This window comes from Sphaerodactylus townsendi, linkage group LG03, assembly GCF_021028975.2.
Source record: "Sphaerodactylus townsendi isolate TG3544 linkage group LG03, MPM_Stown_v2.3, whole genome shotgun sequence".
In the NCBI taxonomy this organism is placed as follows: Eukaryota; Metazoa; Chordata; class Lepidosauria; order Squamata; family Sphaerodactylidae; genus Sphaerodactylus; species Sphaerodactylus townsendi.
Window position 1 is genome coordinate 44,919,890 of NC_059427.1, and position 26,905 is coordinate 44,946,794.

The 26,905-nt window shown below is 41.2% G+C and overlaps 1 protein-coding gene across 1 annotated transcript; it reads right to left on the minus strand.

Annotated features, from left to right (window-relative positions):
• LOC125429530 (protein SSUH2 homolog) lies at nucleotides 1-26,149 on the minus strand. The gene is made up of 13 exons (XM_048490724.1): nucleotides 26,036-26,149; nucleotides 21,960-22,018; nucleotides 19,110-19,190; nucleotides 17,628-17,703; nucleotides 16,186-16,315; nucleotides 14,839-14,899; nucleotides 13,367-13,491; nucleotides 11,186-11,248; nucleotides 7,767-7,855; nucleotides 7,013-7,105; nucleotides 6,276-6,381; nucleotides 4,003-4,110; nucleotides 1-613 (listed from the first exon to the last, which is right to left on the minus strand). Exons 1-13 carry the CDS (start codon nucleotides 26,056-26,058, stop codon nucleotides 473-475), a joined length of 1,155 nt encoding a protein of 384 aa, XP_048346681.1. The 5' UTR covers nucleotides 26,059-26,149; the 3' UTR covers nucleotides 1-472.
• Between the last annotated feature and the right edge of the window lie 756 nt (nucleotides 26,150-26,905).

Here is a 26,905-nt window from a genome sequence, read left to right on the forward strand (position 1 = left end):
GGTATTCCTTGGTGGTCTCCCATCCAGCTACTAACCAGAAAAACCTTGCTGAGCTTCTGAGATCTGACAAGACCAGGCTAGCCTGGGCCATCCAAGTCAGCTCTTTCCCAATCTGTCTCTATTGCTGTACTGAATATACCACCTGATGAAGAGTTCTGGAGAATTCAAAATCTCGCTTACTGCTCTCTGATACTCAATTTGGTCTTAATAATACAATTGCTTCAGGATTTGTTTTCCTGTACAGCAACATATGTGCTTGTTCCTTCATCTTCCCAACTCAAAAATACTGCTAATGTCTATGATCTGCAGGAATGGCATCAGTGAGAGAGAACAGCCCACATCTACATATTTCTAGGAATGAAGCCATGCATGTCATCTTGAGAGTTCTAAAGTCTTTGATAATAGTAAATTCCTGCAAGTGACAGCAAAGAGCAAACAACTGAGAGCAGGTGGGCTGAACACTCTCCTTGTATCATATGATTGTGCAGCAGCACTCTCCTGGATAGTCTTTGGCATATACCTTCTTCTCATTGCCAAACACATAGAAGGAATGGAGCTTCCCTTTCCATTCATATTCTACCTTCGACACAGGCACCAACTCAACGGTTTGTTTCTGAAACAGAAATTTAAAATCCTAGAATAAGTTACCAATACAGTAAGAATAGCATTTTTTCATCTTCTCCAGATGAAGGAAATGAGACCCTACCTTTGTTGCCCTGATCTAGCTACAGTGGTCCATGCAACGATCACCTCCAGCCTAGAATATTGTAACTTTCTCTACGCATCACTGTCTTTTCTCTACGTATCACTGCCTTTGAGATGGCTCCAGACAACTAGTCCAGAATGCAGCAGCAAGAGTTTTGATGGGTACCTCATTAAGATATCATATGTGGCCTGTACTCTGCCAGCTATACTGGCTCCTAGTTGAATACTAGGTCAGGTTCAACATTTTTGTATTAATCTTTAAATGGTCTGGGACTGTCATACCTGCAGACTGCCTCTCCCAATATAACCCTGAAAGAGCACTATGGTTGATTGAAAACAACATCTGGTGGTCCTTGGCTCTTGGAGTGTCTGCTTGTCCTCCTCCAGGGCCAGAGCATTTTCTGTTGGCCTGGTGAAATGCAATGTGAACAGAAACATGGGCTTTGTGAGATCTTGCTGAATTCTGAAGGGCCTGTAATATGGAGATGTTCCACCAGGCCTGGGGTTGAGGCAGTGATGGTTACACTGCTGCTGGCCTCCCTGTCCTTATTTCTGTGTTATCCTTATTGTATTATATTAATATTGGTTTAGATATTGATTGGATTGGTTGATGTTTTCTATAAAGTTCTTTCTTAGTCACTGGGTAGTGAATGAGATGTTACTAGAACATCAGGGAATATTGCTGTATTGCAGTTTTAATACATATGAACTTTGGATTGCTTTAATATTTTAAGGCGTTAGCTGCTTTAAGCTTACTCCAGTCAGGAAAGGTCAGGATAGAAGCATAACAAACAAACATAAATGATTCCTGCACCAAAGAACTAGTTTAGAGAAGCAGGTGTGGTAGAGCAGAGGTCTCTAATGTGGTGACCATGGTGCACACTAAAACTTTTCTTGGCACCCATCAAGTGGTTTTTGAAAGCGGGTTGGGCTCTGGCCAAACAGGGCTTCTGATCAAAGATCTGAATGGAAACTGCATTACAATGTTTGTTGAAGTTTCTCTCACCCCTCATTCCTATTATGTTTTAATTATTCCTCTTCTCCCCTGCACTTGGGCTTCTTCTGTGTGAATGGTTCTGCCTCTCATGGCAGCCATTTTACGGCTGGTTCCACCTCCTGAGGTAGCCATTTTGTGGTTGTGCCTACCAGCTTATTCAGAATTCCAAAGGTGCTGACAGTCTCAAAAGTGTTGGGAATCCCTGTGGTAGAGAATGTGCTTTGCACATGGAATGGTCTCAGGAACAATTCCTGGCATGTTCAGCTAAAAAGGCCCAGGTGGGAGACAATGTGGCAGGCTTATACCTGAGATCTTGACCAATCAGTTAGGCCAGTGGTTTGGCTTAACATAAGACAGCTTAATGGGACCAAAATCTAATCTTCTGTGAACAGTTTGCTTACCAAGGTACCGGTAATTGCAGTGCATGGGTTACAGGCTGTGGCTTGTCATCACTGTGCTGCCAAGCAGGCAGCAGAACTGGCAGGTTTATCAAGTTCACAGTGGACTGTATTGGCTGAGCAGTGGGCACAGTCAGCCTGGTGGTCACAGCATGAATTAACACCAGGTCTAGGAAGCTATAGAGCAGTTATAAGAGGATCTATTCCAATTATTCAACTTCTTGCCTGGGGATCAACTGTGACTCATAAGAGTAAATGAAGAATGAAATTGCATTCTCTGCCCTGCCTAATGTGCAATTGTTAATTGATGTAACCTCTACAAATTTAGCATTATTGTTTGTTAATTTTTTAACCTTTGAAACACACATCACATAGCATTAAATCTCAGAAGTGAACCGTGTGAAAAATTACCTTCTTTAGATTTGGAACTTTGTCTATTTATTTTTTACAGGATTCTTCTTTCCGTTCTCCTATAGTTTTCAACTTTCTTTTAAAAAGAAGAGTAAATCTGTTTCTATTATATATATATACACATTATAATTCCAATAAATTTTGAAAACATTTATTTTCTGGAGGGTTCCTCAAGTTAACTGATGTTTTACTAAACTGTGATCTTTTAGAATTTGAAGGGTTTCATTCTTAGAAATTTCGGTTGACTGCTAACATTATTCGCCTTGTGTTCTTTATTTTGCTGTGTACTGCTTTTATTGGTGGCATCCCATGGAGTATTTTCATCCGCTGTTTTTGAGATCTTATTGTTTTCATTATATAACTGTTGCCTGACATATTTATTTTTGAATGCTATTATTTTATTTATTGTATTTCATACAAATTACCATATTGTTATTAACATCAACGACTTCTCTCAAGAATAGTTTTACATAAGGGGTCCCCAGTCTTTTTCAGCCTGTGAGGACCTTTGGAATTGTGACACAAAGGTGTGTGCACAACCACAAAATGGCTGCTACAAAAAGTGGACCTGGCTACAAAATGTCAGGGATGAAGTCATACATTACATTAATAATAACTCTTCAGCATTTCAGGCAGAATCTCTGTTTAACAAAATGCCTTTCAAAATGTTTGTTTAAAATTATGTTCTTGCATATACCTTTAGTCTCACAATGAAGACCCTTTTGTAGTGGTGGCAGCTGCTGCCAAAACAACTTGTAAACAATCTGCAAAGCCAGATGTCCAAAGGCCCTCAGAAGCCCTGATGGGCAAAAGCTTCATCTGATCCTACAGCAAAAAAGGTGCTGTCATGGCTAGCCCTCCGTCCATGTTGAACGCCCTGGTTTTACATGGAATGTTTCTCACCCAGTTTTGGGCCTGTTCTGCATGGGCCGAAATCACCAATTCTGGCCCAGTAAAACATTGTTGGGGGGGGGGACCCTTTGCACAGGTGGCACTGCCAAAACAATGCACCGCCGTTCTTCCCCCCCCCCCCCCCCAAACGTTGTATTCCAACCTTGCCCGGGGAGTGACGTTTTTAGAATACGCTGGCTTCCATCTGGTGCCAAGCAAATGGCACCGGGTGGAAGCCAGTGTATTCCGTTTGCCGCCCCCAAATGCCTCCTTACCTCCTCCTGGCTTCCATCGCTCTGTGGAAGCCAGGGGACACACCTCCGGGTCCTTGCAGTCGCCGCTCTGGCCATGGGGTCATGTCCCCTGGCCTCCACAGAGTGACAGAAGCCAGGAGGAGGTAAGGAGGAGTTTGGGGGGCTGCACAGCCGTGCGGAGCCTGCTCCGCCAGCTGCGCAGCCAGTGAGGCCATTCATGCGAACGGCCCCAGGGCTTACATCGGCATGAACCATGTCAATGCAGCCCCGCTGCTCTGGCCATGCAGAAAAGGCCTTGTATTTTATTTTTGTTCCCAATCCTTTATTTTATTTTTGTTCTGCTCACCTGCCTTAAGATGCGACTTTCCAATGCAAATTGCATTTTGTGTTGTTCAATGCACGCCCGTGAACCCTCATTAATAGATGACTCGGGGAAATTAACAATGGGATATACCTGGAGAACAAACAAATACACTGTTTCACATCCATTTTTGCATTTTTTTTTACATATTTCAGAGTGATAAAAATATGATGGTAACATTCTTTTAAGTGACCAACAGCAACAGATGACAGGCCATACTCATGGAGGGCTATACCTTAAAAGCTGTTGAAAGGCCAGAAAGTGTAGTGAAAAACAAACAAATATCTCCAGCAGCACTTTTACAGTAGTAAAGGGGATGATATAAAAATGAGATTCAAAATGGGAGCAGAAAGGTTGTATCGTCTCATGGGTCTGTGTCATAATGCATGGTGGCATAACAGGAATTCAGTGTGACAATCAAGGTCTAAATAAAGATTACAAAAGGTGAGCTAATATTTTTGTAGTACTAATTTTCCCCTTGCATAAAACTTAGTGGCAAGTGGAGAGACAAGTGGATTTTTGCAAAAGGTAAATCCTTTTCTCTTTCACCCAGCCTGTCTTTTCTGTCTTAAACTTTCTCCTGGCCCTACCACTGCCAGCTCTAAGCACACCCTATACACAAACATCTGCTTTCTTACTTAAGCACTTCTTCTCCTGCCTACCCCCCCATAATTGATTATGACATTTTCTTTCCACTCCCTTATCACCAGTTCTGCTACCCACACCCTGCAGCTTAGTGCTGTCTCTTTTTCTATGTTCTCCTGGCTTCTGCTCTCCCCACACCCAACTCCTTCTGGAGGAAGACATGATTTTGCAGCATGAACAATCAAAATCTATCACTGTTACAAGGTAGAAGGAGGGACATTATGGGATATTATAAAGTAATTTCCTTTGTCTTATTCTGGGGGAACATGTACATAATTTTCTGTGTGTATGTTTCCCCCAAACTTTCTGTTTGCAAATAAAGAATTTGGCTTCATTTAGACCAATCATTTGTCTGGAGAATGTTTCCAACACCTTTAAGAATTCTTCCTTGCACATGGAAATTTTAGGCAGGCTCCAACTCAAGAGCATTAACCCAGGCCCATCAAGCTGATGCTACATCTTCAAATTGGGCAACATTAACCCTTGTGGGAGAGAATACAAATTATTAATCCTCCTAAATGCAGCCTGAATAGAATTAAAAAACCTTTGGAAAGATAAAACTTCTCCATAAACACCGATGAGGAAATAGTACCTACGAATATAGAAAGATACTGTTTTAGGAATTGGATGATCCTTGTTTCACCCAAAATAGGGACCGGCCCCCAGATAGGTCAACCTCTTTCCTCGGAATGAAAAACAGGAAAGGGGGTTCTTTTTAAGGAATCAAGTGGGCAAGGTAAAGATAACCATTTGCCCACTTGCCAGGAAGAAGAAGAGAAGAAGAGTTTGGAAGCAAGTTTTGGAAGCAAGAGTTTGGAAGCAAGAAACAAGATAGATCACTATTTTGGAAATCTTGTGTCAGAGCCACAGAAACTGAGGATGAGTGTCTTATCACTGAAGAAATATACAGGGCTGCACACATGGGGATTCAGTTCCCACCTCAGAATAGTTCAGAGAGAAATCCTCCTAGTGGGGAGAAAAGAGTTAAAAGGTTTAGCACACCCTAACAGGAGAACTAGTGCTGTCAAAGCCCTCTCACTTGGCTACTAGTGAGCAAGAAAAGTGAGCAAAGAGAATATCAGTTAGTAAGGAGAGTAGTGTTGGGAGGTAGATTATCACCATGGAAACAACCATGGAAAAGCTCATCATCTAGATGCCCTTAGAAAAAGGAAAATAAATCCAAATATATATTTTAATAGTCATATACTCCAATAACCTCTAAAAGTCTGTCATATAGGGCTATAACACTGTAATCTTCTGTATGAATATGGTTGGTACTATCTTATATTTTATCCCCAGTCCTCACTGTTTGTAGTTCATATTTCTCTGTTGTTATTATTGTACATTAGAAGTCTTTGCAACGTAAGATTAAAGTTTTTTTACAAAATCACTCACGTACAGGAGGTTGATTAACCTGCCTTAATAATACTAAGATAAAAAGAGATGCTGCTTCAAAAACAAATGGCACTGAACAGTCGGCTGAATTACAGTGGCTAAGTACACCAGACAGCATGTGACTTTTTTGTCCTGTTCATTGGAAAAGATGGTATACAACTTATATCTATACCATCAGTGGTTTTTAACACCCTCTCAATGCTATTTTAATGTGTTACCAAAGAGTGCTCGTCAGTAAATATTCCTTTCCCCGTCACTTCCTGCAAACGGTAAACTGGAAAACCTGAGTTTTTGTCTACTACATGCTCTGTTCTGTTGTTCTTCCTGTTGAGAAAAGAAGGAAACAAAGAACTGCTAGTTTTCTTTCTATGATATAAATTTAAGGATGAGAAAATATGATCATTGTTGATCCATATCAGCCCCCACCCCTGTTGGCATTCAAAAGATATATTAAATCATGGCTCAGACTATATCTGATGACTGTGGTTATCATTTGGATGACTTACAGTTCCATCCTAGGCAGAGTTATGCTCTTCTATAGCCACTGCCTTCATTGGATTTCAATGGACATAACTCTGTTTAGGATTTCAGTGTTAGTGGAAATGTTCTGTTCAAATTTTGGACCCAAATATCTGAGATTGAGAGGCAATCCTGCTCTCTAATCAGATTAGCCATTTACTCAAGAAAGTCCTAAACCACAAAGACTACTTGGGTAAAACTGAAATACAGGGGAATCTACTTTTAAATATCATATCAGATTCTGCACTGATTTATTGTACACTGATTTATGTATTCCTTGAATGACAATTAATCTATGAACAAACATGCACAAGAGAAAGCTCTATGCTAATTTGTACTGGTGTTATGCCAGGATATCACTTCAGAATATTTAAGAGTTGTATAAAAACCACACATCTTATTCATTAAGACATTTTTCTTTAAGGCTTCGACTTACCAAGTTATTGTTAGTTCAGTATGAAACAGCAAGATGCCACTCCCACTGCAACGATAACATTTCAGCCATCCATTGCCTCCACACATAAAACAACTGTGGGAAGGGGGAAAATATTTAAACCGCAAAAGTTGGATCTTGTGTCTGTCTGCTGACAAGTTGGATCCCATGACTTTCTTCTGCTAAGTTGTCCTTCAAAAGAGAAATACTTCCTCCAATGGAAAATTGCTTTTTCTCATGCTAAAAGGCTCGTGATGAAAAGTCTACTTTGTTGAAGGAAGTCTTTTTCTGTTGGATGAAGGCTTGGTGAAAGGGAGCCCCGGATCCAAACAGAACACTTTCATGTAACCTCTGCCTCTTCATGTCAATACATTTTAAACTTTCTCAGGGCACTGGAATATTCTGCTAAAGTAATGATGTGGGATAGTCACCATAATGTATTTGATCAAATGCAACAATGTAAGATCTTCCATATCATTTCTCAGCCTCAGTGACTCTTCTGTAAAATGGGAATATTCTGTAAAATGGGATACAAATGGCTATGTTTGCAGAGGGTCAATAATAAATAGTGCAAAGGATTCTAAATGGATGCTGAAGGATTCCAAATTATTGCACAGAGGTTTTGATAAATGACAGCATTCTTCACAAATCATCCTTGCTGAACAAGCAAAGGATTCAACCAAGTGATAGCCTCCAATTGCGCAGGTTACTAAAGAAAGAAAGTCCAGTGGACATAACCTATCCCTTATTCACTTACCAAACCGTTCCTGAACCTCCACAAAATGAACAGATATTGAAGTCTGCCTGATCGGTAGTCCCACTTCCATTGCAAGCAGAACATGTTTTCTACACATGAAGAAATAACACACATTTTATTTTCTATCCTTTATATTCTATCCTTTATTTTCTATCATTCTTTACATTCAGTCAAGTGGATAAAAAGCTTGTCTTTTTTAAACCAGCAAGTGAAGTAGCAGATAGAAACCAGCACTTGCTCCGCCACTTCTAAATGCTAGCCATTGCTCACAGGCACAGCTCTGCCCGGACAATACTACAAATCAGGACGTTATTCTGCAACTGTAACGACAGCATTACGGGGTTAATTTTAAGAATAATGATGCTCACTTTGCATAAATAAATTAACAGGCTGGAAAGTTTCCAGTTTCTATATGTTTCATGACCGTTTATCATACAAAGTGCTGGGGAAGAGAGGAGAAGGGAGGATGAAGGAGGAGAAAGAGAGTTTCTGATCATCTGTCAGCTGCATGGTGGCAGCAGCTACGACATAAGGCGGTTGGGATGCTTGCAAGGGGAAGGAAGGGGCTGGTAAGTGATTGGGTGTTCCGGGGCCAGAGCTAGGGGAAACTGCCCAGGGCAAGCGTGTCCTTACACTCCACCTAGCCCCTGCCTGTCCCTGCCATGCCCTGGAATGCCCCCGAAATGCCCCCACACAGGCACGCTCGGTGCATTGCGTGCGCCCCCGCCCCCTTGGCGCTAAGCCACTGGAGTGTTCATGAAGAGTGCTCAGAAAACATGAAGGAGAATTGTCCAGGATAAAGGGGTTTTCTTTTGATATCACTGTTCACTGACATCTCTTTCAGGACTTATGCAGTGAGAGACCATTTGTCAAAGTAGTAGTGACTGTTCAGTGATTTTTGAATGGTGTTACCAGAGATGCACATTTTCTCCATACTTCCTTTATTGCTAATTTATCTGATCCCTTCCTCTGGATGGAAGAACACTACTGACTCTACCAGCAGTTTTCATTAGGCAGTAAGATGAGAATGATTCTCATAGGACTTATTTTCTGTTGCTTGTCCACAATGGAGGTGAAATGGTCATGTCATTTTTTTCCAGCCCATTGTTCTTCTCATCATGTGTGACAGAGCTTTTAAAACCAAATATCTCATCAAATGAATGTTAAGATGAACATGAACAAATTGGCACTGAGGGCAATTATGGCCAATGGTCATAATCTCAAGTTTGCTCCATAATTTTTATGTAGGAGAAAACATATATTGTAACACACCACAGTTGTCATATATTAGCATGTTCTTTGGAAGTCACTGCTACTGCTACTAAAGCTACTGTGATCTCTCTGCTGCTTAAACTATGGACAGTACTGGGTAAAATAATTTATCTCAGATTATCTCTTTTACAATCTTGCATTTTAACTCTTTTCGTCATATGGACACACGATTCTGCCTTCTAATTTCTATCTAAAATTCAAATGATTGCATTCACTTTACAAAATGTTGACCCAATAAAGGGTATAATCTACCAGTGTTTTTTTTCTTTTTTTCTTTTCAGTTTACTATTTTTCAATATAAAAACTAAACAGTGCATAAAAATATGTATCTACATAGACATATACTAAAGCAACCTATCCTGCTCTAATCTATTAATCTAATCTATTGATCTATTAATTTAATCTATTATACACCACATTTCAATTGATAAGAAAATTTGAGCTATTATCAATTCAGTTTCTATGTATTTATAGATAACTAGCGGTCCCGGCCATGCTTTACTGTGGCTTGGGGGGAGGGGGAATGAGAAGGGTGGCAGGGATTCCTGGGTGGGTGGGATGCGGCTCAAGCACGCGTGCGAGGGATGTCGGCAGTTGGTACTGGGACGGGGCGGGAGGGTCCCGTCCCAGGGCCGATGCCTGTGTGAGTGGCTCGCACTCGGATGGGTCGGGGAAGTTTCATCGTGGCTGGGGGGGGGGTTGAAAGGGAAGGGAGGAGGGAGGGGAGAGGGCTACCGTGTGTTTCTTGCGGCAGGGTTGTGAACGGTCCTCCTGCCTCTCCCTGTGGGTGGCAGCAGGTGGTGTCACACAGCGTGCACGCGCACAGCTCTGCAAAGACAGGCAAGGCATGCCCCTTCCCCGGCACGGCGGCCCCTGATTGGTCTGCTGAGGGATTGGGGAAACATCCCTTTTACTGGGCTCTGGTGTGACGTGCGAGCCCGGTGAAGAGCCAATTACTTGCCCACAATGGGGAGGGACATCGTGGCAAAATTTGGGAGCAATAAGGCCAGGCGTTTCGGCGTTAGGGCGTGACTAACACAGTCACGGTTAGCTTTTTATATATATATATAGATGAGATGAAATCTATGTCTCTCTCTCCACTCAAGAAAAGGAGCCCTGCTTTGTCTATATACGGGACTATTCTATACCCCCTCTGCCCTGAGGAAAAAATAATCCTAGACCATTGTGTGCACATTTCCCCATTTTGCACTCTCTTATTGATTCTTGCAGTCACCAAATTGTCAATTAGATTTACAAGATGAGCCCCCTACATGGCCCTCTTCAATTGCATTGGAGCACCAATTAACACGAGTATTTATCATTTTAATGAACTGTGTTCTGTTAACCTTTCCATACTCTCCAGGATGGCTTTCCAGAGATCATTTATCATTTTGTAGTCTCACATAATATATATAATACTTGGTCCTGCTTAGCCAAATCTCCAGTAATGACCTAAAACAGTATTGTACATGCATTTTTTTTAATTTATCCAGTGTATAAAGCCATCAACACAAAATTTTATAAACTTTTTCTTTAAACCTTGTATTCAATATTGTATGTCATGAACATTTATCAATTACCTTCTAAATGCACGTTTGGTTTTTATTATATGGGAATCAGATCACTTTGGGCCTTTCCCCACTCGAAGCAATCCCCCCTATGCCACGCGCTGCTCTCAGCGCCCATTATGCTTGATGCCGTTTTTTCCATCGCCAGGGATACCGCACACTGAGAGCAGTGTCGGGGCGGCTTCGCTGTGGCCGCCCCTGTCGTGGGGAGTGCCTGAGGACCCCGCACTACTTGAAGAGAGTAGTGCGGGGCTTAAGGTAAGTGGGGAAAGGCCCTTAGATAAGCATTTTAATATATAAATGTTGGCTCAGATCCATTAGAGTTTTTCACAGAAAGAAGGGATTTCCCTCTGGCTAGCAGGATTTCTCCACCTCCTACTCCACAGCAATTCCTGGAAGAAAGGCGAGCAGCATGGTATAGATGGAAGTCTGCAGTAGGGTGAGGAAAATTGGTGAAATCTGCAGAAATCTTACACAGGATCCAACCTTTAATCTATGGGTTCCCACAGGTTAAAATTATACATGGAAAGGGGCAGAAATATGTGATAAGAATTTTGTAATGTTTTCATCGTAGGATACCTTGCCAGTTCCATTGCACGATGTGCATTCAGTTCTGCCACGTCCTTTGCAGTTTGGACAGTGCTAAAATCAGAACACAGAAAGCCACATAACTTTGCCGTTTGCAAAGCTTCGACAGTGCACATTTTATCACAAAGACAGTCAGACACAGCCATGCAATAGAAAACTACCAGAGAAGCAAGCATCAGAATAAAGCAAATGTGAAAGAATAGATGTGGAGTGTGGGGAGAGCACTGAGGCCTAAGGTTCAGTGGGAGCCTGCCTGATCTGGACTGATCCCCAGTGGACCTTCCTTTGTCTTTACCTGCTGTTGGTTCATCTGTTCTTTGTTACAACATCTACTCCAGTACTAGAGTGGGTACCTCTCAGCCCTTGTTCAGTGTACTTGTTGCCAGCTTCTCTTCCCAGAGCAGACTAGGGCCCCTTCCGTATATGCAGAGTAATGCACTTTCAATCCATTTTTACAATTGTTTGCAAGTGGATTTTGCTATTCCGCACAGTAAAATCCAGCTGCAAAGTGCATTTAAAGTGCATTGAAAGTGCATTATGCTGCATGTGCGGAAGGGGCCTCTGTTGGAGCTAGTGCACTGAGAGCATGGCTTTTCATCATCACCACTGAGGGCCCCCTTGCAGCTGGCAGTTCAGATGATTACGCCTTCTGCTTTGCTGGGCTTAATGGGCTGCAAGTTGCATCCACTGACCATGTTCTAGCCCTGTCAAGCACTGGACCCCCGTGTCATGGTAGCTGTATGGGTCAAGTTGCCTGAATGGTATGCAGTACAGCTCAAGTGAGCACTCTGTAGCATCATTCATATTGTGCCTTCATTTGGCCTGGGGTCATGGAACTTCATGGACCTGGGGCAGGAAGCCCTTGGCCCATTATGCTTGATGCACAGACCATACAGCTGTGGGAAAGGAAGCGGCACACCTCCCTTGAGAATTATGAAAGCTTGGCAAACAGGATCCTGAGGCTGAGCCATATGTATGCAATGGCTTGAGGCTTGGAGCCAAGGTGGCCTTGACCATACATTCAGGGATGAACAAACAAGAGAAAATCTGACTCTTTTGTGGCCCACCAACAGTCCACATTGTGATTGGACTTGTGATGGGGTTTGGCCTGTGAGGCCCACAGATCCCCCTTTGCCATATTTGAAAGTGTCCAAAGGTGTCAGCTTTCCTTATTCTGCATTGACATGCAAGAGATATTTTCCAGCAACATCTACATGGATGTAACAAGCTGGCATAACATTTGTTTTCCTCCAAGTGTATCCTTCCATTCATAAACAATATTACATGAAAATCAACCCATAGACCCTTTTCCTTCTTTTGTGATAGAATTCTTTTAACAACATTTCCATTTAGTTAAACTATCTACATTACTTAGACATCCTGATGGCAAGAATCAAAAGTACTTTAAGAAACATGTCTTCTTTCAAAAGCAGGATCAGTGAACGCAACTGTTCCTACTGAGGGCATAACTGCCTCAAGTGGCACAACAGCTTATCCTGCCTTGGGCGCACTTAGGCAGGTCGTGTTGCCGGCCATCCCTCTTTCAACTGCACCCCACCCAAACTCCATACGAAGTTCAGGAGTAGGGGAGCAGTTGAATGGTAAGTTGACCAATGCGTGCTCGCCCTGCCTCACATTTCACATGGAGTTTGGAGCAGGAGTGGGCCTGTTCCACACTAAGCTCAGCTTGGCTGGGTGCAGCTTAAAATTACAGGCTAAACCTGAAGTTTAAAGCTCGACCCAAGCCACGCTGAACCCAGGATCGAACTAAACACTGGGCTGATGGCTCCAACTTTATACCGTTGGCTTCACCAATATGTGATATAGCTTTGATTTCTAAGATCTTGCAAGGAACAAAGGTGGAGCATTCCTGTTTTAAACAAAACAAATGCATAAACAGTTTGTTTTAACTGAAACTATTTTTTGTATTTAAATGTTGATTGTTTTGTGAACCGCCCTGAGCCCTTCGGGGGTAGGGCGGTCTATTAAATTTAATAATAATAATAATAATAATAATAATAATAATAATAATAATAATAATAATAATAATAATAATAATAATAAACAAATCAGGGAAAATCACTTATACCTGTATCACACAGGAGTATCAATGCTAACATTCTAAATACAGAAGGCATTCTAAATACAGAAGGCAATGTTTGGTGATTTTACCTCCACTGAATATGTATGAGGTACTGGGATATGCATTTCACAGTCTGTGAACAATGGAGGAGGATCCACTTCTATTTCCCAAAGGGCAGGAGGGGGCGCAACAGCACAAGAGTCTACAAATCCACCTGGAACAAATTTAAAAATTATTACTTGTAAAAATGATGTACCTTAAGACAAATAGCAATCATATTCCCAAATTTTCTGGCTTCTACCTTGCTACTGCACCCATGCATCTGGCAGTCTTCTATTAGCATCGTAGCTGTTCCTGAATCCCAGAAATATGGCAAATTGCTTTAAATTGAATTATACTACAGCTTCAATTCAGTCCTATTTCCATTTTCTCAGGACCACGGTTGGTACTACAGGCTATTTACAAATGTATTTAACGTTTTTTTGCCACAATTTGAGAAAGTATAAAATGTCTGGCTAACTTTGGGTAAAGAATCACTGGAACAATTCCTTCCATTCATTCAATGAGTTGCCAAGAGATTCTACAGGAATTCAAGATTGGATCTCCTTTACAGATGAATGTTCACAGAAACATTTATTCAGAGGTTTCACTCTTTAGATATCATTGAAGGAGAAAGTCTCCACATACTTTCCGTTCAGTAGCAAAACTAAAAAGAAGATCAAGAATTATCATGGGAATGCATCTGTAGTAGAGATTCAGATATGCCAAACCAAAAAAAGCTGAAAAAAACATTTTGACTTTTTTCAGCCAAAAAAAGAGGCATTACTTTAATGCAGCCAAAAAAGCAAGACTAGAGGGACGACACATTTTTTTTTTCAAATTAATTATCTTTGCAGGGGCCCATAAAGTTGGAAACTCTTCGCCAAATTTGGTTTTTTTCCTAAGGAGAGTCACCTGCAACTATGATGTAAATTTGGTGGTTCTACCTTTAAAAAAGCCTTGCAAATTTTTCCCATATGATTTAATGGACCTGAACATTTTTAGATATTTGGAAAAAGTCCAAAAAGATCATCATATCGATATGATTCAGCTTTTTTCAGCTTTTCCAAAAAATTCAGGTTTATTAAACTCAAATCCAAAACATACAAAAAAAATATTGGTGCACACCCCTAATCTGTAGCACGTGATATCCTTTGAAGGCAGATAGTACACCATTAATTAATTTTGTTACAGCAACCAATTTTTCTCAGCCCTTTGGCTCCACTTTTTCTTGAAAGGAAAGATGTTCAAAATCTCATGCGCTCAGCACAGAGTAAACTAATTTCACTGTTCAGGAGCTGATTAAAAAATGAACTGTATACAAGGAAACATAACTTCTGCCCAAAGCAATGCAGAAGCTCACATCTGCCACTGGAAACAGAAAAGGCAGTGTTGCTTTCTGAACTGGAAGATGTATAAGAAGCCCAGTAGCTCAACTGGGAGATCAGAGAACTACAAGGTGGAATATTCTTCTGCGAAAATAAGGCTTATCTGACCTCCTCCTTTTCCCAGGGCCACTCACCTTTGTAAAGCTCACTGGCCCGGTGCGTTTCTCGATGTTCAGTAAAGGTCTCTAGATGATACTGAGAATGCATAAGAGCAAATGTGTACATAAGAAGCGGCACTGAAGTGATTTTAATGAAAAAAAATCCTGGCTGCCTTGGGGGGAAAGGCAGAGTGGTATGCAAAAAATGGCTTTTCTCAGTGTGACCTTAACTGAAGTCAAAGTTTAATTGAATACAGGTTCTTCGATTCAACTTTGGAACACATGAAGCTAAGTACAGAGGTGTTTGGGCTTATGTCGATTTTAAAGTCATTTAACAATGCTAAGAGATGTTATTCTCCCTGCACCTTTTCAAGTGCAGAAATAGCCATGTAGGGGCTGGCTGTTTTAGCACTTCAAAATGTGTGGGGGAGAACATTTCAATTTACTATACTGCAGGCCTGATTAGGATTGGGCCCTCACAGGATTTTTAATTTACTTTAAACAAGTGGTATATCCTTGTGAGGGTTGCTGTCATGTCCAGTTTGGCTGAAACACAAGATATTAGGGAACCGGAGCCATTTTACAAATTGATCAGCCAATTAAGTTTTCAGGTTGGCTTACACATAAATCAAAATTAACAATAACAATCACTTAGATGTTTTGAAACAGCAAAACAATATATAAAAGGAAATAGTGCATAAAAGGAGTGATTTATTTAAATAAAATTAGTGAGAAAATCAAATCCACAAAATGCTAGTGAAAATAAATGGATTTCCATTTAAAAAAATGGATTTCCATTCAAAATTTTAAAACAGTTCAGCATCAGATATGCAATTACCAGGAAGGTGGTCTAAACTGGGTGACACAAAGAGCCCAGTTTGTCACTTCCTACCTCACTTCTGAAAGAGAAGAAAGAGTGAATGGGGTCTTTTTGGTTCTCAGTTGACAACTGGTTTGTATTTTGGCTGAATTTCTAGATCAAAGCTTGAGTTCAGTCAAGATAAGCTGCAGTGCAAAACTTTGCAGAGCTTTTTCTTTTTAAAGAAAAGGTTAGCTTAGAAGAAGAGTTTGGATTTATATCCCCACTTTCTCTCCAGTAAGGAGACTCAAAGGAGCTTACAATCTCCTTTCTCTCCCCCTCCCTCACACAACAAACCCTTTATGAGGGGGGTGGGGCTGATAGAGCTCCAAGGAATTGTGACTAGCCCAAGGTCACCCAGCTGCCGCTGGCATGTGTTGGAGTGCACGAGCTAATCTGGTTCACCAGATAAACCTCCACAGCTCAAGTGGCACAGAGAATCAAACCCAGTTCTCCAGATTAGAGTGCACCTGCTCTTAACCACTACACCACACTGGTTTACTTTATGCAGCTATGGTACGTACCCTGTATGTGTTGAGAGGGATGAGGTTCTGGACTTTCATATGCTTTGCAGGAGCAGTCCTATAGAAACACTTGCTGGATACATACTGCAGGAGAGCTTCTTTAATGTCCTGCTCAGAAACATAGACGGTGCTGGCAAATAAAGAAGTAGGTTATTCCTAGGTAACTTTCTATTTTTCATTTTTTTACATCAGTGTGAAGCGGTGTATAATGTAACAAATATTGCCTACTTTTTCACAAGCAAGTCTCATGCACACTGGCACATTTAAAGACTTCCTGTATGTCCATTTCTCCAGACGTACATAGGGTTGACATGATCTGGGTAGTTTCAACCAATGCAGAAACGTATCAGTCCTCCTCAGACAACATAACCAGGGAGACAAGGTGTAGTGATAGAGAGCAAAAATAAGCATACAGGCCTCACACCTGTCCTTGATGACACATATTGATCTCAACCATACCTATGCTGGAACACTATGACACCAACATCTGGTCAAAGGCCCCTTCCGCACACGCACAATAATGCATGTTCAAACCACTTTCACAACTGTTTGCAAGTGGATTTTGCTATTCTGCACAGCTTCAAAGAGCATTGAAAGCAGTTTGAAAGTGCATTATTCTGCATGTGCGGAAGGAGCCAAACTGTGCACACTTAGGCCCCATTCCCATGGCCATAAAAAATGAGTGTGCAGATGGATGGCTTTACTATGCACATTCCTGCTCCACATTTATGCATGTTGTCTTGTCTCTGCTTATGCCCTCTGAGGAGAGCTAGTATTACAGACTGGTACATAATTTTTGCACGTGATGAACTATGCTTGGGATTCTGTTTTCTTCCTCCCCACACACAGGGACTCAAGGTAGCTTATGGCATCACTGTCATCCACTTAATGCTCATAGTAACAATCTGTGAGGTAGGATAGGCAGTTTTCACTAGCCCAAAGCTACCCAGTAAGTGTCCATGGCAGAGTGGGGATTCCAGCCAAGCTCCTAACCCAACACCCTGACAGCCATACCATGCTGTATGTTTTTTCTTATGAAGAAGGTACTATGAGGAATTTATACTGTTGGAGAAAAATTAATACATGCAAGGTTTTCCCAAATATTTTAAAAATAATAATTGAATATCATTGTAACAATGTATTCATCAGCTTCTCTCTTTAAGCTTTAAAAAACGTCTAGCCACTTCTGTTGTGGAGATATAATAGGAAAGGTATAGCAGCAGGTTGGGAAAGATTACAGGAAAGTTGGGGAAACTCCTGGAAATACATAGATTCACCATGATGTTGTGAAGAAGGAGGGAAAAATATGCTTCTCAACATCATCCAAACTGGGGAAAACAATCCATATGAAAGTGATCAAGATTTTACTCCATGATTTTAAATACTGGTAAAAATTCATCTTACCTAAGCAAATTTAAAACAGCAGTTTTTAAAAGTCTTACTTCAGCTCTGTCTGGCATGGACTAAATTCTTCATGCTCCTGAAGGGCCAACTGATTAGCTTGGCCAGATTTGTCTCCTGCAATAGTATGGATGGAACATAATGTGATAGATAGGTTAATAACTTCTTTTACTACTGGTTTAGAGACAACTGAGCTGAAGGCATTGTTTAGTGATCAGTAATGAGCAGTCTGAACATCTGTGATATGGTACAGGAACACATGGTTTTCTATTTTCCATTTTTCTTGTGCATCCAGCCTGAACAAGAGTTATGTGAGATTCAAAAATTTGCTTCCCGGACAGTATAAAGGTGACATTTTCGTCACTGAAATTCATCTTCTTCCTTTCCTCTTCCCTTCCAGGAATTGCAGATCCTGTTTTTTTCAGGATATCATAACAAGATTATTACTAATATTACTAGATCTCAAGAGCACAAAAAGGGTCCCTCCTTCACACACAATCTTAGCCTTCACAGGCTTTTCTTTTGCAATAATAGGGAAGAATTATGAGAACTGGTTTCTTTTTTTGGAGGGGAGGAAGAATTATGACAGGGAGATGATCAATAATTGAAAAGATTCCTTGCAGTAGAGATTTCTGTAGAGATGGTCTTTATTTTATGTCTATTCTGCATGTGAATGGAGACATTCACTAGCCCAAACCTAGATAGCCCAGGCTAACCCAAGTTTGGAAGCTGAGTCTGCCCTGGTTTATTATTTGGATGGGAGTTGGTGGAAGTCTAGGGTTGTTTGGAAGAGGCAGGCAATGGCAAACCACCTCTGAACATCTCTTGCCCTGCAACTTGAGGGCACATTCCCCTCCCCCCCAAAGCAGAGATATCCCTTAAAACCTCAATTATTTATATGTATAATTCAGATGCATAATAACTTAGTAGAAGAGTGGGTTTTTTTAAAAAAAATTGTAAATATGTGCTGGATAAGCTGCATGAAAGATTGAATGCCACACTGTAGCTTCTCATTAAAAATATTTTTGCTCAAATCATCAAAAGTCATCAAATCATCATATACAGGCTGAACCTTGGGGTGGCCAGGGGCGGTGCTGCTGCAGCAGCACACCACTGCCTCCAGAGGGCTTTTCAGCAGTGCAGGGAGGCAAAATACAAAAAAACTCTCCCTGCCACCAAAAAACCCTTCATTGGTCTCAATGGGCTTATGCCACCCAAAGGGTAGCATAAATCCATGCCCTGTCCTGTCACTTATCTGGAGGCAGCCAGGATGGCACGTGGCTAAAGTTATCCCCAGCCCTGACCATGCCTTTGAAATAACCATGCTACAGCAGAAGGTCCAGTGGTGCTGCAGAGGCTCAAGCAAGAGCTCTGCACTATGCCCAGGTATTTTGTCAGGCCACAGTGTCCACCTACTGGCAGATTTGTCCCTCTGCCAGGGTAAGTTCCACTGGCACAGGGCCATGCTACCTCCTGATGGAGGTTCCCCCCACCCCCAGATTGAACCATAAGTGTATACCTACCAGTATTTTTCATTCCATTCTCCATTAGCTCAAAAGGGGGTGCAGAGGCTCCTTCGTAGGCAGAATATTGGTCAGGTGCACCTACAACCCAGAAGGGAATCATTCACAGACTCAAAAAGCTTCTCTTCCCCTTGCTCATGTAACTAGGTATTGAGGATACAGCAGGACAATCCATCTACTTCACAGCAGGTAGTTCTAATAACTATAAGCTTGTTAGCACTGTTAATCATGCAGAGATGGAGCATGGCCCAAAGGACAGAGTGTGAGATGTTGAGTGGGGAGATGAGAGTCTGGATACCATGGCTAAAAGGGAATCACTTTCTTTCAACAACATGCTCTCAGGTTATAAAAGTAACACTAACACCTGAACTCACAAAATAATGGCAGCTGACAGAAATGCGGAAATGACTTTCCACATACAAAAGTTAAAACTCAAAAGTGTTTTTGTAATGATAAATGTTCATAAGTCAAATTACACTGGATATGTACAATTACACGTGTTTTCATAAATTAGAAAGTTCACCATTAACTCCTTGGAACAGATAGCAGTGCCCTACACTGATTCCCTCCAGGAACATTACTTTGAACTGGTTTCTAAAAATTATTTCGTGAATGTTGCCTCTGAAAGAATCAAGATATGAGAGTGGCAAAAAAGTTTTAACTTATCATATACTTACTTGACCCTGATTTCAAGGTTTAATTTAATCCAGTGCTCACACTGGTTTTCTGAAAATGGAACTGAGCCCTGGTCTTGGCAGGGGAGATTCCAGTCAAGTTGAATACAACTTATGACAACCCCTCACAGTTTTCAAGGCAAGGTGGTTTACATTTCCTGTCTCTATGAAATAACCCTAGATTTCCTTGGTGGTTTTCCATCTGATACTAACCAAGAATGGGGGGGGGGGGGGGAGAAAGAGAGAGCGAGGGAGAGAGTCAGAAAAGGCCTTAAAATTAAAAGGAGTGTGTTTTCAAAACACATGAAATAGAACATTTTGTTAATTACCTCATGTCATTAAAAGAGCCACTTGTATGCTAGTGAGCCAGCAAATAATTATAAAGCCATTTTTTAAAAAAAAAACAACTTTGCACTAGTTGTTCCTGATGACCAATGAAAACATCTGCAGCTCTTTTTGAATTTTTATTCCAGATGGAGGATTTAATCATCTATTCTGCATCTCTCATTGTTGTGAGGACAGTTTGACAACCATGCTTCATGGCACACTAGGTGGCACTGTTGAACTTAGCTCTAAAAGTGAACAAAGTAAAGAAGCCACTTGTGTTTAAGGTCTCATAGTACATACCGGTATCTGGAATACCTTTTGGGTCACAGCTGTCTCTGAATACCTGCTGTTGCATATGGATGAATTTGAAAATATTCTAGCTTCCAGAACAGCCCAGATAATATCAGCAGGTCTGTTGCTGCTGCAGCCAAAATGATTTTCACTGGATCAGAGTATGTGTAAAAAATTGAGCATAACTCCACCTTTCATTAGCTGCTTGGGTAAGTGAAGACATGGAGGAACTTTCTTAACAGGAAAAAATCTTAAGTACATGGAATTTCACAACTCACCATGTGATTGCAGAAGAGGGTGTGTTTCAGCAAGAGGGAAGCATTTGCTTTAAATGGAGCATTGTCGTGCTCACATGACATGGGTTTTATCGCTGTAAGACAATCCAGGTCTTCTGAAACTGGAAGGCCAAGATGTTTGTCCCAGCAAGTCAATAGAGGTAGACATTTTACCTCCCACAAGTTTATGAAACAATCAACATTCTTTGAGAATGTAAAAATCCAAAATGTCCTTAAATTTAGTTGGATTTTTTAACAAGTATACATTGTTAACATTAGAATAAACTAGTAAATCCAATATACCTGCCACAGTAGGAGAATAATGATTGAAATTAATGGAGCTGGATGCCTTTTCTGTTCTGACAAAAAAAGAAACATCTGGCTATGACCTAAAATGTGGCTCCTATTTTTAAAAAGGCAGCATCTTTCTAGTTATGGTGTTAAAGCTTCAAAATTCCTTTTTCAAATAGGAATTTCAGTCAAAACTAAATCTTGATGTTACTGGGACTGACTGTGATCTCTTTTTCTAATTGATAGTATTTGAGGGCTGAGACAAACTGAGGGAACAGATATCAAGCAAGTATAAGGAGTCATTAGATGTTGCTTATTCCTTAAAAGGACAGCAGTATTATCCAAAGGAGGATTGCATACTTCTAAACTTATTGGGTTGGATCCAGCCAACTTGTCCATTAATTCCCACTCTGTTCCCTTTCATGCAAGCACTTGTTCTACATGAGTTTTTTATCCATGCCAGTCTCATGATATCCGGAACAGCTTTCATGGTTAGATTCAAGTTCCATAATGCATTAGAAAGTTAGACCTCCCATTGGCTCTTGAAAGCTTACATACCTCCAAATCTGTTTGGTCTCTAAGGTGTTACTGGACTCAAATCTAGCTGTTCTACTGCAGACCAGCACAGTTACCCTCTGAAAGTAGTTTTCTTGGTGGTCAGTAGTGGCCACCTCTTCCCCTCAAACTGTTTAATTCAGTTGAACTCAAACTGTTTAATTCAATTGACTAAGAAGGATGTGACTGGGCTTAGAATTGCACCGTGGAGATTTTTTTCCTGTTGAAATCAATGTGTACCAGCCCAATGATAGTTATATTGTCTCTTTTCTCTCTCCCCCAGCTCCTGCCTGCCTTCTCTCCTCATCTGTACTGGGTAACAGCAAACCAACCAGGTTTCACCAACCAGGAGACTGAGAATTCTCTAGCCATCTGGCTCACCTTGCTTGAAAGTAACTTTCAGTTCTTATGAATAGGGCTGGCTGAATCAATCATACCTTCCGCAGTCCTTGCAGGGAGAAGGTGGTTACTTCCATAGCTCGCACAGCTTTTACCTCTGTCAGGAAGAATTCAAACAAAGAGTGTTATGGACCATCTTCTTAAAGAAGAGTTAGATATTGTGACGACAAAGGTTTGAAATGAATTCACTTTATCCTATAATGAAGATGAGAAGCATAGCCTAGCAACAGGCGCATAGCTGCAATGGGGACATCCAGGACAGCTTGGCCGGGTGCCACCATTGCAGTCACATGGGGAGGCGGGGCTGGGAGCATGTTGGGGGTGTGTTGGGGGAGGGGCGTGTCAGGGTAGGGAGGGCGCACGTGGGCAGTTCATACCCCGGGCGCAGTTCCCCCCCGTCACTTTGTCAGTGATCTCTGAGTTTACTGTATCAACAAGCCTATTCTGAACTGATCAGTTCCTAGTAAATAGTTTTGCTTTTTTTCAAAAAGAAAAAAAACCCATATTTGTCTGATTCATAATTCTCAGTAATTCTCAAAAATAGTTTTAGAGTTTGCTCTTCTGCCAAAGATCTCCATTTTCCTTCCCCATCACTAAACCTTCCAAGTGTCAAATTGGTTTTGACCTTTAAGGCACATGAGCGGTCTTGGACCTGTGTACCTTAGGGCAGTGGTGGGATTCAAATAATTTAACAACCGGTTCTGGTGGTGAAATTCAAATAATTTAACAACTGGTTGTTAACGAGCACCATTTTAACAACCGGTTCTGCTGAAGTAGTGAGAACCTGCTGAATCCCACCACTGCCTTAGGGACCGCCTTTCCCCATGTCACCCAATCAGGTCCCTCTGCTCCCTGGGGGAGAACCTGCTGGTAATCCCTGGCCCGAAGAATACCCAGCTGGTCTCAACAAGAGCCAGAAGCTTTTCGGTCCTGGCCTCCACCTGGTGGAATGGGCTCCTGAGAAAGATAACAGGGCCATGCGGGATCTGAATTCCTTCTGCAGGGCCTGAAAGATGGAGCTCTTCCGACGGGTATTTCCTAGGGGCCAGCTGAGCTAACATCTATTATGTTATCCCAGAGGATAGTAGAGATAAGTCGCCATCATGTATGAATCTGGTGATTTTGTTGTATTGTTGTATTGTATTTCTATTTTAATTGTATTTTATTTTATCTTGTTTTATTGCCACCCTGATCCCTTCAGGGATGGGAGGGGTATAAATGAATGAATGAATGAATGAATGAATGAATGAACCTAAGACATTATCCGTGTTATCATTCAGACTGTGGTCAGAAGGACCTCGGTACATGCTGTGCGGTCTCTCTGAACAACACAGAATGGATCAACTACACCCAAGCTACTGGGTGTAAAGACAAAGTGAACACATATATATATATATGCTAGCCAGCCGGCAGGTGCACTATACCCCTGTAGCGGATGAATGCTATAAGTCTTGATGCAAAAGTGTCTCACAATAGATCCAAAGGAGTATTCACAGGCACTGAAATAATCAATTTAAAAAGGAGCACGAGAGCCAGCATGGTGTAGTGGTTAAGAGCAGGTGGATTCTAATCTATCTATCTATCTATCTATCTATCTATCTATCTATCTATCTATCTATCTATCTATCTATCTATCTATCTATCTATCTATCTATCTATCTATCTATCTATCGTCTGTGTGTCTGTGTGTGTGTGTGTGTGTGTGTGTGTCTGTCTGTCTGTCTGTCTGTCTGTCTGTCTGTCTACGTCTTGGGTAAATGGTGGTCATAGTAAACAATGGGCATATTTTCCAGAAGACCCCTGTTTCACCGTAGGCGGCTTCTTCAGCAATGCCCAGATATTGCTAACTTGCTCAGAAAAAAGATATAAATATCAAGCTTTAAACATGATAATATAATGTATAAAAGCAATTAAATGTACATAACATAAATGAATTAGCATAAATAGGTACAGATAGTATAAAATATAACTCTATCACATTTTTGTTTCCATAAATAAATACAAATGTTGCAATGTATAGCTGAAAAATGCCATCAGGAAAAATGCTATGAATAATTAAATACATGTTTATAAATATAGCATAATAATACTATGTCTAAAAACCCTATGAAGCAGGTTATAAAATTTAGAAAGCTAATAACAGTAAATATACTCACATTAAAGTGCAGCTTGTACAAAAAAATTCCCAAAACCAATACGGCTAAGTGCAAAAAAATGTTTTCTTGTAGGTTACATATTGGTATATTATTTATCTGGTTACTACACGTAAAATAAATAGTAAAAGCTAATAAGTCAATGTAATAACCACTCAATAGCCATTGAAATTAGCATCCTAATAATCTAAACAACTTTGTTCATTCACAGCTCCTGGAAAGACTCATATCAATGAAGACCCAATTCAATAGGAGATGTCCAGAAAGGCAAAGTGTTATTGTGCACAATAAATAATCATTTTACAAATACTTTTGAAAACTATCTTATTATTTAAACCAGGGGTCTGCAATCTGCCTGCTCCATCTGGCAGAGGGGGTTTTCCTGCCTGGCACCACCGCCTCCCGCAGAACAAGAGGCGGCGGCACCAGGCAGGCTGCAGCCGCCATCCCCCCTCTGCCCCACGGAGCAGATGCCTGCCTGCTCCGTCAGGCAGAGGGGGTTTCCCTGCCCGGGGCCTCCGCCTCCCAGCACTGGAAGGAAAGGTGAGTGGAGGAGCCGAACCAGAGGCGGCTCCTTAGATCTTTGGGGCTGAGGAATTCGGGTCCAAATGGCTCTTTGGGTGATAAAGGTTGCTGACCCCTGATTTAAACCATAGGGGTGGAAGGATCTGAAGGTAAAAATAAACTTGTCCTCCAGCCGGTGAAATTATTTTTTTCTGATGTCAATCTGTTTAAATAGACAGCCCTTTTTAGTGTTTAGTACAGAAAATTTCAGATCATTTTCAGTATGTCCTGAGTCTATAAAATGATATACAAGAGGGGGGGAGTGTTCTAGAACCTTATTGCGGATCTTAAATTTATGCTCAATCAATCTCACATGATTGGCCCTTCCTGACATTCCAGTATATTTAAGACCACATGGGTATTCAAAAAGATAGACAAATTGTTAAATATTTCCACCTCAATTTTTTTCTTCAAACTGGCATGTGCATATTCAATCCAGGAACACCCACTCACATACGCATGCAGAAACCATAGAGCAGCTCATGGAGGCCAATGGAAGAAAGGTCAGGAGGAGTCACCAGAGGCATATGGCCACACCCAGAAGGGGTGAATCAGATTTGGAACTGAACAACTACTCCCACAATGGGAAGAGGCGAGGGAGAGGTGATGCCCTCGTCACTGGACCCAATGGCCACAGAGGGAGAAATTCAAAAGGACAGCCAAGGTAGCTCCAATAACCAGAAGGGCCCAATGCCACTAACTGGCCTGGAGGCATGGTGGCCTAATATTGACAGGTTATCGGTTATTCAAACAGCCCAGCCCATCTTGGGGTACCCCAAATACCATGAACTCTAGCATAATTTGCATAGTGCCAATGCCATGTGATGGTGTACCTGACCTTCCCAGACTCTTTGCCCAAATCACCAGGAGTTTCCTAACCAAGATCTGGCAACCCTACCCTCCATCTCCCACCATGGTCAGTTGGGGGGCGGAGGGGAATCTGACAACCCTTGGTGCAAGAAAAGTTTTCAGAATACACTGTTTCTCTTTCAAATTGAAGTGTACATTTGTCCTCTCTAAATGGGAGGAAAATGTTAAGGGAAATGAATGGCAAAGTAAGATGCAAATAAACATCACAGAAATTATTTAGGGAAACGAGTAACAAAGTATGACACAAATAAACAAGTGAACAAATTCATTGTTATATTGGCAACAAAAGAACTTCCCACACTGCTATACTCAACACATGGAAAAAATACAACACCCAGCAAGAGGTTCCACTGAAACACTGTGAAATCAAATATGCTCAGCTTAGATTTTATCAATGTCACTAATATACAAAAAATATTACTGCTGTGTTGTTCACTAGATATAGTAAGCACTGGGCATTGTTGAGATATTATCACTGATGGCTTTATTTGGTTAACATGAAATCATTGCTTTTAAATAACACTCACCCAATAAGCAATTCTTTGTTCATTGCTATTTTGGCTTGAGGGGCTGGAAGAGAGAACAAAATGGTCCTGCGTTCTAGAAAGCCTCCTTGATATGCTTGGGATGAGTGTGTATGCCCAAAGCCCGGAGAACAGCAGTTTGCTGTTCAGCTGCTGTGGAAGTAATCAGAATGGTCCCATAAAGTAAAAAAAAATGTTTCTTAGCTTGTGAAAGAAGGAAGGAAATCAATGACACTTCCTCACTGCACACAAGATCATTAGTAATAGGCAACGCTGTAAGTTTCAGTTTGAAGAAACTTTGACCAGAATGTACAAATAACAGCATGCTATTGTCTGTTGTGGGGGGGGGGGAATCTGTGTGCATTCCTCTCCCCTCCCATTATTATGTCACTGTTGGTCAAATGATTCAATGCAGGGAAGGTTTTGTGGCTGCACTTGTAACCCCTGTGTCAGAATGGGATGACCCAGAAAGGGGTGGAGTCTGAAATGAAGTAGAATGCTGCAGAACTCATGAGGTTGGAGGAAGCGAGACTACCAGGCTGGGACCTTGATTGATTTTATTAAGCCCTTAACACCTTGTTTAAGGTAACTGCAATGTTGTGGGGAACTAGTGGGAAGGAGAGTTTATTTTTTGCTATATTGTAAATGTTAAATTTATTGTTTCCAGGGTTTTTTTTGTGTGTATGTAAAATGGGTAGAGTTTTTCTGGGAACCTTCTATCATCCTTGAAGCCCATTCACCAAGCCTCAGAAGTCTTCAAAACCAACCACCAACTTGAAGGTGGACTTGGCAATATCAGTAGACTGTAAATAAGGACTTGAAAATGCAAACTTAACAGGACTGCAAAGTGTAAAGGTTAAATTGCTCTTTTAA

What these genes read in the sequence shown, in the direction of transcription:
- LOC125429530 (XM_048490724.1), bottom strand. Translation starts at nt 26,058, where the DNA reads ATGAACAAAGAATTGCTTATTGG. An exon ending in AACAAAGAATTGCTTATTGG is followed by an intron (nt 22,019 to 26,035) that starts GTGAGTGTTATT and finishes TCTTCCTGACAG; the next exon opens with AGGTAAAAGCTGTGCGAGCT. An exon ending in TTACTGACGAGCACTCTTTG is followed by an intron (nt 4,111 to 6,275) that starts GTAACACATTAA and finishes TTTGTTCTCCAG; the next exon opens with GTATATCCCATTGTTAATTT.